We start from the raw sequence: 19,740 nt of genomic DNA on the forward strand, positions 1-19,740 counted from the left end.
TTAAAAAGATGACAGCTAATGACAGTGTCAAGAGCGTTTAAACCTTTGTATTATAATTATTATTTAACCTCCAAAAATATTCATAGTTTAATAAAAACCCTGAAAATGTGCCTCTCTCAAATGTCACATTTTAGTTTTTTTTTTTTCAACTTGTCTTTCATTTCCTATTTTCTGTTTTGTGCAGCTTCAGGGATTGGTCTTCATAGGACTTAATTCTTTCTTACTGTCCGCAGGAAACAGGATTTCCCTGAGACCAAATTTCAGACCTCTAAAGCTTATACATCCCATTTCCTTTTTGCTGAGCTTCATTTTCTCTAGAAATGCCATTGTGTTTCTATCCTACCAAATCAGCATTTCCACAGTTTAGAAAAACATACAAAGCATCCATTTTCACTTTGTGTGTGTGTTTTCTTCTTTGGCTGTCTTTAATAGGCAACTTTTCAACATCAATTGTTGAATACATTTTCAATATCAATTCCCAGAGCTGACTGGAAGGGAAGGCACAGCTCTCAAATCAGTCACACACCTGTCTTACGCTTGGCATCATTACTTGTGTGCATGCCAGGTTTGTCCTTGCCTGTCCAAAAAAGATACAAAGCGAAAACAAGCAACATGTGTGACCACTCATTAAAGACTTTAGAGACTGACACTTTAATTTGTGAAATCTGTGAATTAACTAAACTCTTAAGAATGAAGTGCTTGATCTCGTTATTCTGGTCACATAGACAAATCATACACAGACTGATTTCTATCATTTTTCTTCTTTCTTTTGAATAGTCTAATCAAATTTGCACTTCTAAATTGTACAGGCTTAAACTCTAGTTGTTGAACTAAGTCAAATCAAGTCAAGATCAGTTTACAAGTGAGATGCTCCACACAGTTGTTGCTAGGATTAGGATAAAGATATATACACACTATGCCTCTGCATCATGTCGTTGCTGGCCTGTATATTCAGTCCTTATCCATCTGTCAAATGTGTCTGTGTACTTAGAGATTGACTGGTAGGGCACATATAAGTTTATTGAAAACAGGCATATAAAATGTATACTTGTGTAACAAATGTAATTCTGCCAAACAGTACTAAGGAGGAATTATTTACATAATTAAGTTTCTACAATATTTAGTTTATGTGCATATGACAGGAATTTTCAAAAAAGCATATAATACAAGACATAGTCAACCAGACGATGAACACTATTAACAGCAATTATTATGTGATTGCATAGTAAGTAGCAATATTTGTTAGTTCTGTATGTTGCGTCAGGGTTAGCATCATCTTAGGTCATCTGAGGGGTTTGCATCATCTCTTCTCAGGTGTTTTGAGAGGTGAGCTTTTGTAAATCCTAGTTAAATCAAATGCACATTCTTATTCTTTAGCTTGGGTTCAGAGGCGGATCTTTGGGGTGGCAAAGGATGGCAGCTGCCAGCCCTGGGATACAGTCTTGCCACTCCTGTTGCCACCCCATTTATAAATCAGATAATATTTTTTAAGTATATTTTATGTTCTTAGCCTACACGTTGAAGGCCAAGGAGACCCGCACCAAACTCCTCTCAAACAGAAATTGCTGATTTAGAATCCCCTCCCCCCACAGTCACAATGGTTTCACCCATCACCAGCACGGCAGGGACCCCCACAAAATTTAACCAATCAGTGGCAGCAGGGCAGCCTGGGCAGGCTGCACAGTGCATCTGTCTGCAGTATGCAGTGTCTCAGAGAAGAGAGGATGATAAGCAGTTAGCAGTGAGTTTGACACCAAGTCGAAAACGTCCATAAGCAGACAGTTATCCCTCCAACATCCACATTGTTACGTTATTTACATCCGCAATATTTTGTTGTCTCATCAAATTTTTCTATGATTATCAGGTCAGATAAGGGTCTAACGTTAGTCTTGCTCTTTGGGTTTTTAAACTACTGCTGTTATAAAATTGGCATGCATCCACTTTTCCAGCATCTATGACTATCCAATTTTGAAAAATGGTCGACATGCCAAATTAAACTGAGATATCTAAGCGGTGTCATAACTTCACTGAGTCTTTATTGAATCAAAGGGAAATGTTTTGACAGTCATGGTTATCATTGCAACAATCCTGCATTATAATCTTGTTTCAATCCAGATAACCTAAATCTATTGATGGCTTATGTTGTATGACTAAATCTGTCCATATTTCCTCAAAACTCACTAGAAGACAACATTTGAGGACCACATACCATCCAAAAACCCAGCTACATCTCTGATTTGATGCCCACTCCGTGTAATGAGGTGTAGAGACCAAAACACATTCAATGAAAACCATAGCATTTTAAATTATGAATAATACCCATGGCCACCCTCCTGAAACCTCATGCCACCCCAGGGTTAAACTAAAATTTTACTTTGTTGGAACAGCAGCTACGTCACGGCCACGGGCAAAACAGAGAAACAAATAGAGACACAATTAGCATAGCTGCTGTTCCAACAAAGTAAAATTAATTAGAATAAGAATGTGCATTTGATCAGATATAACTGCAGTACAAAATTATGAGATGCATTATTCGCTTGGTGAAAGAGATGTGTTTTTATTCTAGATTTAAACAGAGAGAGTGTCTGAACCCCAAACATTATCAGGAAGGCTATTCCAGAGTTTGGAAGTCAAATGTATAAAAGCTCTACCTCCTCAGTGAACTTTGCTATCCTAGGAACTACCCAAAGTCCAACGTTTTGTGACGTTTTGTGGAGCGTGATGGATTGCTTGTTAGGTACGCAGGAGCTAAACCATTTAGGGCCTTATAGATAAGTAATTATCATTTTTAACTGATACGGAACTTATAGGTAGCCAGTAAAGAGACTGTAAAACTGGGATAATATGATCATATTTTCTTGACCTGGTAAGTACCTGTAGCTTGTTTATTGAGGTCATGAATGCATGAACTAGCTTTTCTGCATCAGAAACAGCATATTTCAGCTATGAAATATGCCAAGCATATTTCATAGCTTGGTAATGTTTCTAAAGCCCTTTCACATTGCACGTCAGACCTGGCAAATTGCCGGAACATTGCCGGGTCGCATTCTATGTGAAAGCAAACACGTTCCGGGATTGATTCCGGGACTGATCCCGGATCAGGGACCTAGTTACATTACCGGGTTCAGTCCCAGAATGAGCGCTGTGTGAACAAAAGCCAGAACTAATGCTGTGTCGTAGTGATGACACACATTATCGCGTGACTCTTTTAACAGGTGTTTTGAAGGAAGATCAACATTTGCGCTGAAAAAATATGTGCAAACTGTAATGAAGCAGAGATCAGTTAGTTCCTCACTTTCCGCACTGATGCTGAGATTGTTCGCTAGCTTCAGTGAAAGTATAACGTTTTCGACTCGTACATTACATGTCACACCCTGATGTCACGTGTCATTACGGGACCTTTACAGGTTGTGTGTGAAAGCACACACATATTCCGGGTAATCACTGGCAGTGTGAAAGTTGCCGCGACACATTACCCATGTATTTGCCGGAATCGCAGTGTGTAATGGGTTTAAGATAAAAAAATGCTGTTTTTGTAACATTGGAATTATGGTTTTCTAAAGACACATTGCTGTCTAATATAACACCCAGATTTTTGACTGTAGAGGAAGTAACAGTACATGTGTCTAGTTGCAAACTGTAGTCTGCTAGATTCTGTGTACTATTTTTTGGTCCAATAAGTAATTTCTCTGTCTTATACGAAATTAATAGGAGAAAATTATTGGTCATCCAGTCTTTTACATTTTTAACACACTCTGTTGGGTAAGATAATTTAGAAGTTTCATCTGGTCTCGTTGAGATATATAGTTGAGTATCATCAGCATAACAGTGGAAACTAATCCCGTTTTTTATAATAATATTTCCAAGGGGCAACATGTATATTGAAAATAGAAGAGGACCTAGGACAGATCTAAAATTTCTAAAATTTTCGACATAAATGGAAGATTTGAAATGGGCCTATAATTAAAGTTGATACTGTTCATAACTTATTATCATGTGTTTCCTGTGTCTGACCGTCAATTGGTGACCACTCCTCCCCCACCACCCAACCACATGACAGGATACATAAGATTAGGAGAAAGGTGTATATAAGCTTCAAGCACTTCAAACACAGACTGGATTTTCTATGCTTGGAATACAAGTTCAAGGATAGACATGAAGAAATATGACATTCCTTTGTTTTTGTTGCTCTCTTTATATGGTGCTTTACAGCCTTCAGTTCAAACAGGTATGTCACTGATTTTCCATGTTTATTAATTGCAATGGCAACTGCCAAGTTACATTAACATACTAATTATTTTGTTGTGTCCTTGTTCAGTAACTTCTCATGCTATTCAAATATATTCAAGATATATACAAATTTTTAATGTGAGCAAACATTTTAGCTACTCAGTAAGATGAAAACAGCATTGTTCAAAGCTACAAGCCCAAATGATTTAGCAGAGTTCTCATTTATGTTTAATCTCACAGTGTTTAATTACCTTTAATAAAATGTATCCCTGATGTTATTGCAAAAATTCTCTGGAATAAATAAAAGTATTAAATAAATTTGACAACTAGACATAAAGGAAGGATATAGAGCAGATGTCGGCAACTGTTTGGTCATGAGGTGCCTTTTTTCTGGTTAATCACTGTGCCACTGTGTTATAATAAATAAATAAATGCTGTATTTATACACAACAATTTTTAAAGTTCAGGTCAAATTTACAGTTCATAGTGGAAACCTGATGATCCATGTTACCCCGGCATAACATGATTAATTACTTGATTACTTATATCATACTGCATGATAAATCAAATGCATAAAAAATTTAAAACAAAGAAATTGTTTTTAAAATTGTAATTAGACTGTGAATCACAGATTGTTTGCATCACATTGTGTGCATCCAACACTGTATGTGTGTTTATAAAGATTATTATTTATTTTTTTTTTGAGAGTGTAAAAATGCAGAACGTTTTCTGTGAGGGCTAGGTTTAGGTGTAGGGTTGGTGTAGGGCGATAGAAAATACGGTTTGTACAGTATAAAAACCCTTATGCCTATGGGGAGTCCCTACAAGGATAGTGAACCAGACTGTGTGTGTGTGTGTGTGTGTGTGTGTGTGTGTGTGTGTGTGTGTGTGTGTGTGTGTGAATGTTGTAGTTTGCAGATCTAGAAATCAAATCTATCTATCTATCTATCTATCTATCTATCTATCTATCTATCTATCTATCTATCTATCTATCTATCTATGTTTATTTCTTTATTTTCTGAAAGCTAAGATATAAAAATGTAGAAAAAACTGTAGGCTTGCATGCACTCGTTTGCACAGTGTGAATGAAGCAAAACATCATGCAACACTTACCCCTGAACATAATGTGCCAAATCATGTTGAAAAATCATGTTGATTTATTTAATTAGCATGGGCTGTGATAAAAAAATGTAGAGCTATACTAATACTAAGAGTATATTTGGTTCGAATAGATAATATTATAGTATAGGCGATAAATATGTGGCTATGTTACATCTCTCCTTTGGAGCTCTTGTGTTTTTTTCCTTTTCCATCTCTCCAGTCCTATTCTGCTCACAGTTGATTGGAGATGAGTTTTGTTCCTGCTTTGTGGCAGTTTGCAGATTTTTGTAAAATAACTTATGTTTTTGGTTTTCAGATGGCTAATTTCACTTAACTTTCTGTGGGACACTAGGTGCTTTTTTGTCATTTTTCTCTATTAAATATTTAAGTAATAATCACAATATTACAAATTATATAAAATTTGAAAGCTTAGAAGCCCAAGATTAATCCTGTGTAAACCATTTTGAAATTGGACATTGTGTTACCATGGAAAAGGTACTCTAAAATCTTTTGCCGGTCTCATCCCCCATACCGGGCAGTGTCAAGTGTCATATTACAAAATTCATTACGGTCTTTTAGAATCAAACCTTTTTATAATCTTAAAAAAATAATAATAATAATTGGAAAGGTCTGAGTCTCAGTATTCCCATATTTGGTAGTTATTTTGAGACATAAATAATATTGACTGAGAAATCTAGAAATTTGTGACTGAAAAATGCATAAACAATTAAATGTAGTTTGGATGGCATTTTTTTAAAACAAGGGATATTCACTTTAAATTTCATCAAGTTGATTACCCACTAAAAACTCCAACAGATCATGTTTTCATTCTATTTCACTCATGCTAAGTCTTATATTGACCTAACAATGTGATGATGTCTAAGGAGTTTTTTTCATTTTTTTAAATGAGGCTTCCTATTAATGCCATATTGTTCATTCAGAATGATTCACGAAGGTGGAACATACATGAAAATAAGAGGCAGATTTATTGCATGAAAAAGTCACAGCCATTAGACAGTAATATCCAATCATATCACGGTGGATGCATTGCCTCCTTTAACGTGACTTTCCTTCATTCATTTTTAATTACCCCCACCAAACTCACCGCCGGCTTTAGGGGGTATGCCAACTCAATGGGCTCAGGGGTGGTAATAGAGAAGAATAAAGCTTATTTATTCAGCTTTCGGAAGATGTATAAATCTCAATTTAAAGAAAAATTTACACTTAAGACTGGTTTTCTGGACCAGGGTCACATATCTTACAAACATGATATGCTCAGCCCTACCTTTGCCCACTCTCTTGTATCCAAGATGCAGCATGCTGCTTGGAAGACCTTCTCTGAATCAACACATTTAAAAATACTCTGCAGGCTGGCCGCCATAGGAGCTATGCTTTTACTCTAAGACACACACATACACACACACACAATTTGTAATACATTTCTGAAACTGAATCATAACATAAACGCTCTCAAGTTCCCTCCTTTTTTAAAACTAATCAACATATTGAATCCTCTTTACCATCTTTATTAAAAATGGAATTGGAAAAACTGCACTGTCTGGCACTTGCCCTCATCTTTTGTGTGTCCAAGGAATAATTCAAGCTTCTCCCCTGGTGTTGTCTGCATCTGACAAGTCTAAGCACTGCTGCTTCAACGAGTGCTAAGCTTGTGGGAGGGTCAGGTCATCCTCCTTCAGTTTAAGAATTAATTTGCAAAATGTAACCTAATCTGCAGTACCACTTTACAAATAAATAAATTAACAAACAAACAAACAAACATCCCAACTAAGGATACTCTTTGTCTTTGTTTGATGTCTTTGACCAGCACCATAATAAAGGCTGCTTGTAATCCTTGAGTACTAAAAGTCATTGTTTGGCTCGACCAGTCATGTCAGCACAGATCTACAGAGGGAGCAGGATAAAAAAAATAAATAAAAAAAAAATATATTGTGGCGAGTGGGGCGGGGCCGAGGGACGTGGGAACAAGGAGTGAGGCCGGCAATGATTGGGCAAATCAGTGGCACCTGCAGCCCACCGCCGGTCTCGAGTCCCACGTAGGAGATGGAAGGATATAAAACTGGAGCGATGAAAGTGAAGGACGAGAGAGGACCAGGCCTGGGATTTTAGTTGTGTTTTGGTTTTATTTTGTGCGCACCAGTCGTCCATGAGGGGCTGGTGCGCTGTTTTGTGTTTATTTTGAATAATTAAAGTTTCATTTTGATTGTCCGCCGGTTCCCGCCTCCTTCTTCCGGATGAATACGAAGGTTTAATCGTTGCAAATATATATATATATATATATATATATATATATATATATATATATATATATATATATATATATTAGAGCTACAAGCAGTGATGAAAGGGCCCTTGCACCCGGGCTCACCACCACCCGGTGGCCATAGAAGAACAGCGAACGTTGGGCAATATGCTGATAAAATGGTAAATATTTGTGCCACATTTCCTGCTGCCAACAGGTGGCGCTATGATTATATCTGAATATCGGCATGTAAATGTCTTCAGGCCAGAACTCAAACATGCAAAGTTTCGGGAAGATCAGACCTTGCATGTTTAATTTAGTGTAAAATAGGTATTTCCTGTCGCCAGCAGGTGGAAGTATGATTATAACTGAAATATTGGCCTTAAGATCTGTTGACACCAGGAATCTTATCAAACATTGGAAGTTTAGGGCAGATCAGACATTTAATGTTTAAGTTAGTTAAAAATAAGTAATTTCCTGTTGCCAGCAGGTGGCGCTATAATTGTAATTGAATATTGGCTTTTACATCTGTTCAGGCCAGGACTCTTATAAAACATGTGAAGTTTCGGGCAGATTGGGCATTGTATGCATGAGTTACAACAACTTCCTCTTTCATAGTATTAATAACATCTTTTAGCACATAGTAAGTTTTGCTAGCATGTTTGAGAAGGTTTCTAGCATGATTAGCACACAATGGCATATTTTACTGTGTTGCTAATAGTGCATAAGTGTAAAACATGGCAATTCCTGTTGCCAGAAGGTGGCGCTATAACTATAACCAAATATGAGCATGTAGATATCTTCAGGCTAGGACTTTAATCAAACTTGTGAAGTTTGAGGCAGATTGGACATTGTATGCACGAGTTACAGTAATGTTCTGCAACATCTGTAACACTGAGCTAAGCATGTTTTAGCATGCTTCTAGAATTTTGCCAGCCTATTTAACTCTTGTTGATGCTTTTTATTATTTTGCAAGCAGTCCATAACATTGTTACACATGACATTTCCTGTTGGCAGCAGATGGCTCTATGACTATAACTGAATACGGGCATGTTGATGTGTTCAGGACAGGACTCTTGTCAAATGTGTGAAGTTTCGGACATTGCTAGCCTGATTTACAGCAATTTCCTTTTTCACTGCATTAGAAGCATAATTTAGCACTTAGCTAAGTGTTGCTAGCATGTATTAGTATGTTTCTAGCATGTTGCCAGCCTATTTAACACGTTGACACTTTTTTCATATGTTCCTTGTAGTCCAATACAGTGTTACACATGACACCTCCTGTTACCAACAGGTGGCGCTTTGACTATAACTGAATTTGGGAATGGGTGTTTGTCCAGGGCATAACACCTATCACACGTGTGAAGTTTGGGGCAGATCGAACATTGCTTGCCTGAGTTACAGCAATTTCCTGTTTCACGGTTAAACATCAAATAATGTCAGGCCACCAGGGACACACCCCTTGACGAAAACTCAAAATCTTCACAATTTAAAGTCACAAAGGTCTTATGATGACCCTCACCAAATTTGAAGATAATCCGATTAAAACTGTAGGAGGAGTTTGTCAAAGTATGAAAACTGCACAAAAATCATACAGGAAATTCAAAATAACTTTCTTGCTGTTAGGTTTTGGATTTTGTCCAAAGATACTTTTTTGTAGGTAATGTAGTGTTACACGTATGTACCGATTTTCTTGCATGTACGTGAAACATAGCTCGAGGCGCACTCTGTTGAAATTTAACAGGAGCATGTATAGGCCCTCAAAATTGCAATTCATTTCGGAGAAGAAGAAGAAGAAGAAGAAGAACAAGAAGAAGATGAAGAAGAAGAACAAGAACAAGAACAAGAAGAATTAAAGCTGCAAGCAGCGATGAATGGGCCCTCACACCCGGGCTCACCGCCAGCAAGTGACTTTAGTAAAAAGGTGAATGGCAAGAAATATGCATTTAAAGTCGTAAATATAAGTGGAATAAGTCATTTATATGTGCCAATCTTCCTGTTGCCAGCAGGTGGTGCTATCATTATAATGGAATATTGGCCTTCAGATATGCTCAGGCCAGGACTCTTATCGAACATGTGTAGTTTGGGGAAGATCGAACATTTTATGCCTGAGTTACAACAACTTCTCTTCCCATGGCGAGACATCAAATTTTGTCACAGCACCATGGACACACCCTTTAACAAAAGCTCAAGATCTCCACAATTTAACATTGCAAAAACCTTTGAATTAGACTGACCAAAATAAAATGTTGATGTCATTACATTTCTTGGAGCAGTTCATTACAGCGTAAAACATAACATTTCCTGTTGCCAGCAGGTGGCACTATGACCATAACTGAATAAAGGCATGTAGATCTGTTCAGGGCAGAAGTGTTTTCTAACATATGAAGTTTGGCGCAAAATGGACATTGTATGTCTGAGTTACAGCAACTTCCTTTTTCATGGCGAAACATCGAAATTTGTCAGGTCGCCACGGACACGGCCTTCTTCGCAATTTAACATCTCAAAGGCCTTTAGATTACACTGACCAAGTTAGGTGTTGATCTGAATAAATCTCTAGGAGGAGTTTGTTAAAGTACAACCACTGAAAATGGCAAAAACTCACAAATTTTGCAGAGAAAATTCTAAATAACTGACTGTTACATGTCTGTTTCAATTTTTGTACATGTAAATGAAACGTAGCCAACGAGCCATTTTGCCACAACCGATGGATTATTGGCCTTCATATGTGTTCAGGCCAGGACTCTTATCAAACATGTGAAGTTTGGGCAAGATCGGACATTTTATGACTGAGTTACAACGACTTTTATTCCCATGGTGAGACATCAAACTTCGTCACGGCGCCATGGACACGCCCTTCAATGAAAACTCAAGATCTTCACAATTTATCATCGCACAGGCCTTTAGATTAGACTGACCACAAAAAAAGATATTGATGTCAAAACATTTCTAGGAGTAGTTTGTCACAGCGTAAAATATGTCACTTCCTGTTGACAATAGGTGACGCTATGACTATAACTGAATATGGGCATGTCAATCTATTCACATCAGGTCAGTTCTTATCAAACAAGTGAAGTTTGGGAAAGATTGGACATTGTATGTATGAGTTACAGCAACTTCCTGTTTCATGGCGAAATATTGAAATCGTCAGGCCGCCACAGACACGCCCTTCAACGAAAACTCAAGATCTTCACAATTTAACATCACAAAGGCATTTATATTAGGCATACCAAATTTGGTGTTGATCTGAATAAATCTCTAGGAGGAGTTTTTTCATGCCCTGACATTTTTCAGTTTCTTGTAAATATCTAAATGGCTAAAGTCTAATCTCACTGTAATCAGCACAAATTGGGCTATAATAATATGTGAGCAGCATGTATGTACATGATTGTGTTTTTGAGAAAAAAAATGTTATGCGTGGTTGGTGAAAAACAAAAAATGTTAAATCACTTGAATAAGGCCTTAAAACACAAAGAACATTGGTTCCCGGGACTTTTGAGAACTGGAGCTTGTAGCCTAGAATTTTTCTTTCTAAATTTTGTGAAAATCATCTTGTTTACTCACTTACAGAAAACAATATATTGATTTGAATTTTCTAAGACAATTTTTGTTGGTAAAATTCATATGCGAGTAGTCGTCAACTATCATGAATATCATTGTGATTTACACCTGAAAAGACAAAGACCTGCATAATGAGCTTCATAATGAGCCTATCTGTCAGCTGTGTCACTGAGAGGGAGAAGTTACAAGAAAGAATGTCAGGACAAAATAAATGTATATAATTTTATGTTTGTAGTTTATTTAGAATGTATTTAATAATCCCACAACATAGTTCAATATCCACTTGGGAGTGCAGATAAACAGTTTATTAGGAACAATCAAAGCTGACATTCAAAGCTGATTTTTTTGCATCATTACTCCAGTCACACAATCCTTCAGAAATCCTTTTAACAATCTGATTTTCTACAAAAAAAAAAATGTATTGTTATAATCATTATTATTATTATTAATGTTGAAAAGAGCTGAGAATATTTTTTTCAGGTTTTCTTATTTCGGGGGGGGGGGGGGGGGGATGGGGGGGTTGTAAATTGAAAGAACAGCATTGTTTGTTAAATTTTTTAAAGTAACATTTATTTGTTACATTTATAATATTTACATCAAACTTTTGAATGGTATAGTATTGTATAATGTTATTGACACTTCTTAATGTTTCACTTGATTATACATTTAGTCAGGAATAATAGTTTGGAAAAAGTCTAACTAGTAAAATGTTTACACGTTATGTGAAAACTTGTACAAGTATATAAATAAATAAAAAGAGACTTATGTTTATGATCTCTGCTGAATAAAGTGCTTTATTCTTTTTTTCTGAGGAAATCCAAATCACAAATCCTCAACCACATCACATCTTTTTGGGGAGATTTATGTCTTATTCCTCTCATCGCGAAGCAAACAGTAAAATAAAAAATTGAAGAACAGTCTCGCTGCGTTGTCTTCTGTTGTGTGGGCGTATTCAAGCCGCCCGATTCAGTGAAACATTAGAATCTGAATAGAGCGTTCAGCGCGGGGGCGTGGTCGCATTAGAAGATAATGAAGGGAGACATGAAAAATGGACATTGCGTTGTTTTCATATGGATTACTTTATCACAGAAGAATTGTTTTTGGCAACACTTGTTTAGTTTAAAAGTAGACATGTTAGGCTTTCTATAGATATATCTCTCATGTCTCTTCGTTGATTATTCACTGAGTTTCAGTTCATTTTAATGACGTGTTTGTAAATGAAGATCAGCGCAGACAAAGGCTGCAGACAGCACACCTTGTTTGTTATCTTTATTTTATAAGTGCACAAAGTTTTGTTGTTATTATGTCTGTATACAAAAAAGTAGATCCTTTACAGATTAGATTGATGTATTGCTCTTATCTGTACGAACATAACTGAGATTGTAATTTAAGTTCTTTTCGAGGTTATCAGGAGAAAATGACTCATAACGCGAATGCGCATTCATCGACACGAAGGGGTTAAAGTACAACCCCTAAAAATGGCAAAAATCACACAAATTTTGCGGACAAAATTCTAAATAACTGACTTCCTGTTGAGATTTCAGATTTCGTACCCAAAGACTTTTTTGTAGGTATTGGTATGATACTTGTGTATACTGATTTTCGTACATGTACATGAAACACGGCTCGAGGTGCAATCCGTTGAAAGTGTATAGGTGGTGCTGTCGAGCCATTTTGCCACACCCACTTCTGAAACCCATATCAGATGTAAATTTTCGCCACTTCTGAGGAGTGTGCAATGTTTCATGACTTTTTGAGCATGTTTAGGCCCTCAAAAATGCGATTCATTTTAGAGAAGAATAATAAATATAGCTGCAAGCAGCGATGGCGGGTTCAAGCCACCAGTGCAAACGACACCCCGGTGGCATCAGGTAAACTGTGCCCAGCGGGCACATGCATTTACAGTAACCCTCTTGCAGTCAGACTTTAAGGGATACGGCATTTAAAGGGTTAATCTGAACCATCAAGACTTTGAAATCATATACACAGAAACAATATTCATTAAGGAAGTGAAATTAAATGATAAATAAACTATTTAAGTGTAAATATATGAATCTTATTTTTTAGACACATGATATTAGTTGCTCAGTGTGTTAATAACTGCTTTATTAACACATATTCCAGCTGTAATTCATAATAAAGTCAGGTTTTTATAAAACATTAAGTAGTTACCAGCTATCTATTTTTGTGAGCTAATCTAAAGTGAGGACTATTTATACATTAAAAGCATTCACAAAGGAGTTTTAAAGGATCATTCATCTTCCAAACCGAAAAGTTAAACACAACACAGAGGGATACAGAACACAGAAATATTTTTTCAAGATGCAAAAAATAAAACCATACAGCTAGCTAGCTTGTGTTTATTTATTTATTTATTTATTTATTTATTTATTTATTTTTCTTAGGATGCTAACTGAGCCTTTAATCTGCCTTGGAATATATTTGTTTATAAACTAAGAACAACTTATTTATAGCCGTATTTATAAACTGCTTACTAATGACTATTAATTTTGGGACAAGGTTTTGTAAGGATGAACTGACTATTTAATAATGCTTAGCTAATGAGTGCAGTTATTATAAAATGTTACCAATGGAGTTACTAATGGTAACAAATGAGACATTATTTTACAGTGGCTTTGGAACATCTGTAATAGAGTTGGCTAGCTGGATGCAAATAAAGTCATACCTTTTATTTTTTCCCCCATTTTCCATTTCACATTCCAGTCACTGAAGCGTTTTGGGCAAAGACACAGAAGGTAACTGAAACAATGTGGTTTAAGTCAAGGTGATCATTAGGGGTCCAAGCACAGTGGTTTGTGTAGATGATGCAGTTACACAATGGACGTGTCTCTTTTCAAGTAAATTATGCGTCCTTATGTGAGTACTATTATATGCACAACATGAAAATAGATAACTAATATAGTGTCCCTTCTTCAATTTTTCAGTAATTTTCAGTAATGCGTGATACTTGAGAAATATGTTGTCAGTACTATTAAAATTAGGGGTGTAACGGTACGTGTATTTGTACTGGACCGTTTCGGTAAAGGGGTTTCGGTACGGTGCACGTGTGTACCGAATGACCAAATGCAATATTTTGAATGCGGAACATTGGTACATTTTCGTGTTTCCAAACAAACATATTAAGTGGTGGAAGTCTTCGCGTTCAGCACAAATCCCGCCCTGCAGCTGATTCTAAGGCCGGTGACACACTGGCTGCCTGGCGTGAGCGTGGCGTTTCTGCTGCGTGTCAGTTGCATGACGGCTGCTTCGCGTTTTCTGTGTCTTTACACACCATAATAGATGGACATAATAGATGGAGACCGCCGACAGACCAGGATCTTGTGTTCATGACAACAATATCTATACTTCATGTTGAGCATAAATATAAAGCCTATGCTCAATAGGCTTTATATTTTATATATAGGCAAAATAGACTATGTTTGACAGGTGCAATATGCCAGTGTGTCACCGGCCTAAGGTTTTCAAAAGGCATCACGCGAGTGTGAACATCACTACAACTAGGAAAAAAACGATTGTAATTCAAACGCAGCTCCATTTAAACAGACCTTTGCTCTTAATTCCGATCGGTCCAACGCAATAACGAAATCTGAGCAGGTCTAAAAACTGAAACTCTTGATGCTGCATTTTACACTTTGGAAAAGTTATATATATATATTTTAAATATGAGCAGGCCTACAAGCTGGGATTGGTAATGCTGCACTGTAATCATAGTTATATTTTATTTCTTATTCTTTTTTTATTTTATATATATTTTATTAAAAAGTATTTTAAAAAAGTGTAAACAAATTGTTAAAAAAAGTTTATAGTAAGAAACAACCTGCAGTTTAATGTTTGCAATTTTTTCCCTTACTGTACCGAAAATGAACCGAACCGTGATTTTTGCGTACTGTTACACCCCTAATTAAAATAATATAAAAAAAGTTAATTGTATTTAGGAGATAATAGGGCTGGGCTTTATTAAAGTTTATGAAAATAGAATGAATGCATATGCATTTTTTTTAAGCACATAAATAAAAGATATTCAAGTCTTCGAACAGATCTTGAATTATTTGCTATCCTGTGGCACCATCATGTGGACAACATTAGCATTATGGCCTTCATTTCTGAACAACATTATTAAAGTGGCCAATATTTTTTGAATGATTACAAATATTTAATGATTAGTTTACTGATAATATACCCACATAAAAATCTAATTTACGCATTCTACATATTATTTCATGCTTAATCATGAGTTTAATTTTCAACTTACATTTTTAAGCAGTGTTGAATGATTACTATGTGAGTTTTTTTTTTTTTTGGATTTACATTTAAAAAAAGTAGCCTACTTCAGACATTCTAAGCAGCTTGAACAAAACTTGTTAATATTTATTATAGACCACTGTAACTGTCTATAATCTGACAAACAAGTTTATTATGAAAATAAAAGTATGTACTCCAGTTAAATTGGACGATAAAGAAACTGGTAAAAATAGTAGCTATAGTAGAGCATGTTTTAGGTTTTTAGATGCAGAAATGGACTAATCAAATGTAAAATAACAAATCATTGATTTAATTAAACATAGATTAATTATTGTTAGAGGAAATAATAATAATAATAAATACATGCATATATACACACAATACAAAAAAGCAGCCAAGACGAATGGTTTTCTGTTTTTTTTTTTATAGATTAAACTTGAAGACAGAAAGCAGCTGGTAAATGCAGTCACTTTTATATTAAAATCTCAAAAAAATTCTCAACAGTTTATGTTCACGTGGCTGTTTTCATTTATATTCGTCAAGCTATTATGTATTTTGAAATAATCTTGTACGTGATGCGTCCGTTCAACCGACGAAAAGCCAGAATCAGCATCCTGGAGCTCGAGGGATCGATGTTATTCTGCCCTTAAACAGTCTCGCGCTGTCAGTTTCATTTTCACAATTACACGGGTCACCAACACCTGAATTTAGCTCTTGTTGTGTTCTAATGGGTGGATTGTATGCATTTGCAGTTTTATTTTAAAAAGCTCTTAAACAAGCATAAATTTGTTTGTTTTGAGCTCGTGACACTGCACGCGCTCATCTGAGCATTGATTTCAGATAGGTCAGATAGACTGCCACAAATATAAAATGTTCACACTTCATAGTTCACAAACACCTGAATTTAGCTCTTGGTGTGTTCTCGCCGTAGTATTTTATTTTTAAAAGCTATAAAACAAGAATAAATTTGTTTGTTGTGAGCTCATGACTCAAACCGCTCATCATCAGAGAGGTGATTTATCTCTCGTCTTTCTCACTTATCTCTGACCATACATCAATTATTAATGACCCCTGACCCGGTAATAATCAGATATGTTGGTTTAGCTTGTCAGTGTGAATTAAATGTATTTATTTATTAGTATTTTTAACAGATTTAAAAGTGAAACTAATGGAGACTGCTCCCTTTCACCCCCGGGAATTGCTCCTGTAGGGGCACAATTTCTCTCAGACAACGAAAGTCTCAGGCAGTGGCAAAGACACAGAGGGAGATCAGATGTTTGACAGTTTTTTTATTTTCTGTTATCAGTGTTGTAAAGTCGTGAAACTATGCATTTTCCTCAGAATGACTTTTCATCTGTATGAAAAAAAAAGTTTTGAAGTGTTTGGAAGCTGCAATTTAAAAATACAAGACAATTAATGAATCCCTTTTTACTGTTATTTCAAAAAATCACCACAACAAAATTGTTTAAGTGATCCAAAATTCATTCGCAATTTAAGTTCCTCAATGTTTTGGCATCATGTAGACAAAGTTTGGTGTGTATAGTGTAACTCTCCTCTGAGCAGTAAGCATTACTTCACAGCTATATTTTTCCAAAAATCCACATTCAAATAAAAATAGCTGACTTCCTGTTGGTCATAGCTGATGACTGTGAATTAGAAAGTTGTCCGTCTTGATAAGAACAATTTTTCTACAGAGTTTGGTGTCTGTAGCTAAACCTATCCCCCCACAAATACACTTTTGACAAACGTGGCGCTATAGAGTGCCTCCTCCATGCCCTTTTATGAACTTTTGCCAGTATCTATCTATCATTAAAGGGATAGTTAACGTTCAAATAAAATTGTTATATGTTTTAGCTTACCTCAAGGGCATCCAAGATGTAGGTGTCTTTGTTTTTAGGTCAAACCATTCTTGTCTGTGACTCACATAATGGAGGTCTATGGTCACCACCTCAAAGAGCATGCACAGAGAAGTCCAAATTAAAACAATTCCCCATCGTAAGTACACACTGATGACCTAAGACATGAAACGAACGGTTTGTGTAAAAAAACGAACAGTATTTATATCGTTTTTACCTCTTGTACACAACCACTGATCTGAGGGCGCGTGTGCTTCCTGCTATGTGACGTATGCGCATTCTGGCTTAGACTGCGAAAGCGCTGGAAGTGATCTCTCGCTCGTGTATGTCACTCATTGTTAACTGTTTACCATACAATACGCCACCAATCTGCACTGTCTGAAATATAATGTAGTAAATGTATTATTATTATGTTATTTAATTGGTTTATAATGCACCCTATAATCGTTGCGATTATGATAAAAATACAACACATTATTCACTCTATTGGCAGCGTGCCATTGGGTCACTCTGACATTGGACATTGCCTCCAGTTTAAACGGGGCAAACTAAAAACACAACGTGCAAAACGCTGCAAGGTAACACTTCCGAAATCTCTGTGTAAACAATGAGTGACGTACACGCGCGAGAGATCACTTCCGCCGCTTTCTGCGCTTGCACAGACCATGGGGGCAGGGTTTCATATTTTATTGAAGCAGCCCTTGGCGCTGCCATTTACTAGCGGACCCCCACCTGTTCTTAGCATTCCATTGACTCCCATTCATTTAGGCTAACGATTGCGTCATAACCTGGGACTCTCTGTCGCACAGTAGAGAAATTACCGTATGGACAGAATGAGAAGCTCACAGGCAATCTTTTACTGTCTGTGAGGCAATCGGGGGGACGTGGAGGCATAAAGTCAAGGGAGGTAATTAATCAGAATACTTACCAAAATTTGCTCCTGTTCACGCTCGCCTTCTCTGCAAGATTCGGTGGGTGATTCAGATTTCTCTTGGCACAGCGATTAGAAGACTTACAATTGTCAGACAGGTTGCTCACGTTTGGGTCTGTGCAGTACGCTCAACCCCCAGGAAGTGCGTGCTTCTAATCGACTTCATTTTTCTCAGTTGAATCCAATGGGGTCGCTGTGTCCATTTCTTTTACTGTCTATGGTGCAGACTAAACCAGAACGCATGCGCACGTCACACATCAGGAAACACGCGCGCCCTCAGATCAGTTGGATGTGGTTTTGTAAAAGAGGTAAAAACTATTAGTTTTTTTACACAAACCGCTCAATGGTAAACCGAGTCAATGGTTTTGTGTCTTAGGTCATCAATGTGTACTCACGATGGGGAATTGTTTAATTTGGACTTCTCTGTGCATGCTCTTTGTGGTTGTGACCATAGACCTCCATTAAGACAAGAATGGTTTGACCTAAGAATATCAAAAATTTGAAACAAAGACACCTACATCTTGTATGCCACAGGTTCCAATGTGTGTGCCAATTTTCAAGACTTTTTAAAGCATGTTAAGGGCCCTAAACCCCCCCCCCCCCCGAAACATTGGAAAAAAATTAGAAGAATAAATAATAATAATAATAATAATAATAATATTAATAATAATAACAAATAATCCTAAGGAAAACAATAGGGCTCTTGCCCTCCAGGCTTGAGCCCTAATAATAATAATTAAAGCTGCAAGGAGTGATGAACGGGCCCTCGCACCCGCGCTCACCGCCAGCAAGTGGCATTAGTAAAAAACTGAACGGCAAGAAACATACATTTAAAGTTGTACATATAAGTGGAATATGTCAAAGTCATTTATATGTGTCAATCTTCCTGTTGCCAGCAGGTGGCACTATCATTATAATGGAATATTCGCCTTCAGATATGTTCAGGCCAGGACTCGAACATGTGAAATTTGGGGAAGATCGAACATTTTATGCCTGAGTTACAACAACTTCTCTTCCTATAGCAAAACATCAGATTTTGTCACAACGCCATGGACACACATTTTAACAAAAACTCAAGATCTCCACAATTTGCATTACAAAACCTTTAGATTAGACTGACCAAAATAAAATGTTGATGTCATCTAAGCGGGGGGGAGGGGGTACAATGGTGTTTCGTGTATTCAGAGTTGTTCACGGTGTTAAAGAGATGGATTATCATGCTAAACATGGCCAAAGTTTTTAAAAAATAATTTAGAAGAATGACTGTGAATTTCTGTGTTGAAAATCTTACTTCCGGGTTGGTACAAGTTTTGGCTGTTTTTTTTTCGATCGTGGATCTAATGACGTAGATGAAAACGGAAGTCCTTACATGAGCTTTTTTGCGGAAAAGTGCACCCATGCACACTTTGACCTGAGGAGAGCGAGATCGCGCACATCAACGCGCTTCAAAATCGTCGGCAGCGGTGCAAAGGATTTGTTCGAGAATGCCTCCAAAAAAGTGCATTTTGGATGTGAGGGAAAGTTTACTGTGTTCATCT

The 19,740-nt window shown here is 36.7% G+C and overlaps 1 protein-coding gene across 1 annotated transcript in view; it reads left to right on the forward strand.

Annotated features, from left to right (window-relative positions):
* The first annotated feature begins 4,077 nt into the window (after positions 1-4,077).
* The window catches only part of mrc1a (mannose receptor, C type 1a), a 245,865-nt gene continuing 230,202 nt past the window's right edge, over positions 4,078-19,740 (forward strand). Inside the window, exon 1 of the mRNA XM_059515824.1 lies at positions 4,078-4,228. Coding sequence (XP_059371807.1) covers positions 4,156-4,228 — 73 coding nt within the window. The 5' untranslated portion in view covers positions 4,078-4,155. The remainder of the gene's footprint in view (positions 4,229-19,740) is intronic.

The sequence above is a fragment of the Carassius carassius genome, chromosome 2 (genome assembly GCF_963082965.1).
Source record: "Carassius carassius chromosome 2, fCarCar2.1, whole genome shotgun sequence".
NCBI lineage: Eukaryota > Metazoa > Chordata > Actinopteri > Cypriniformes > Cyprinidae > Carassius > Carassius carassius.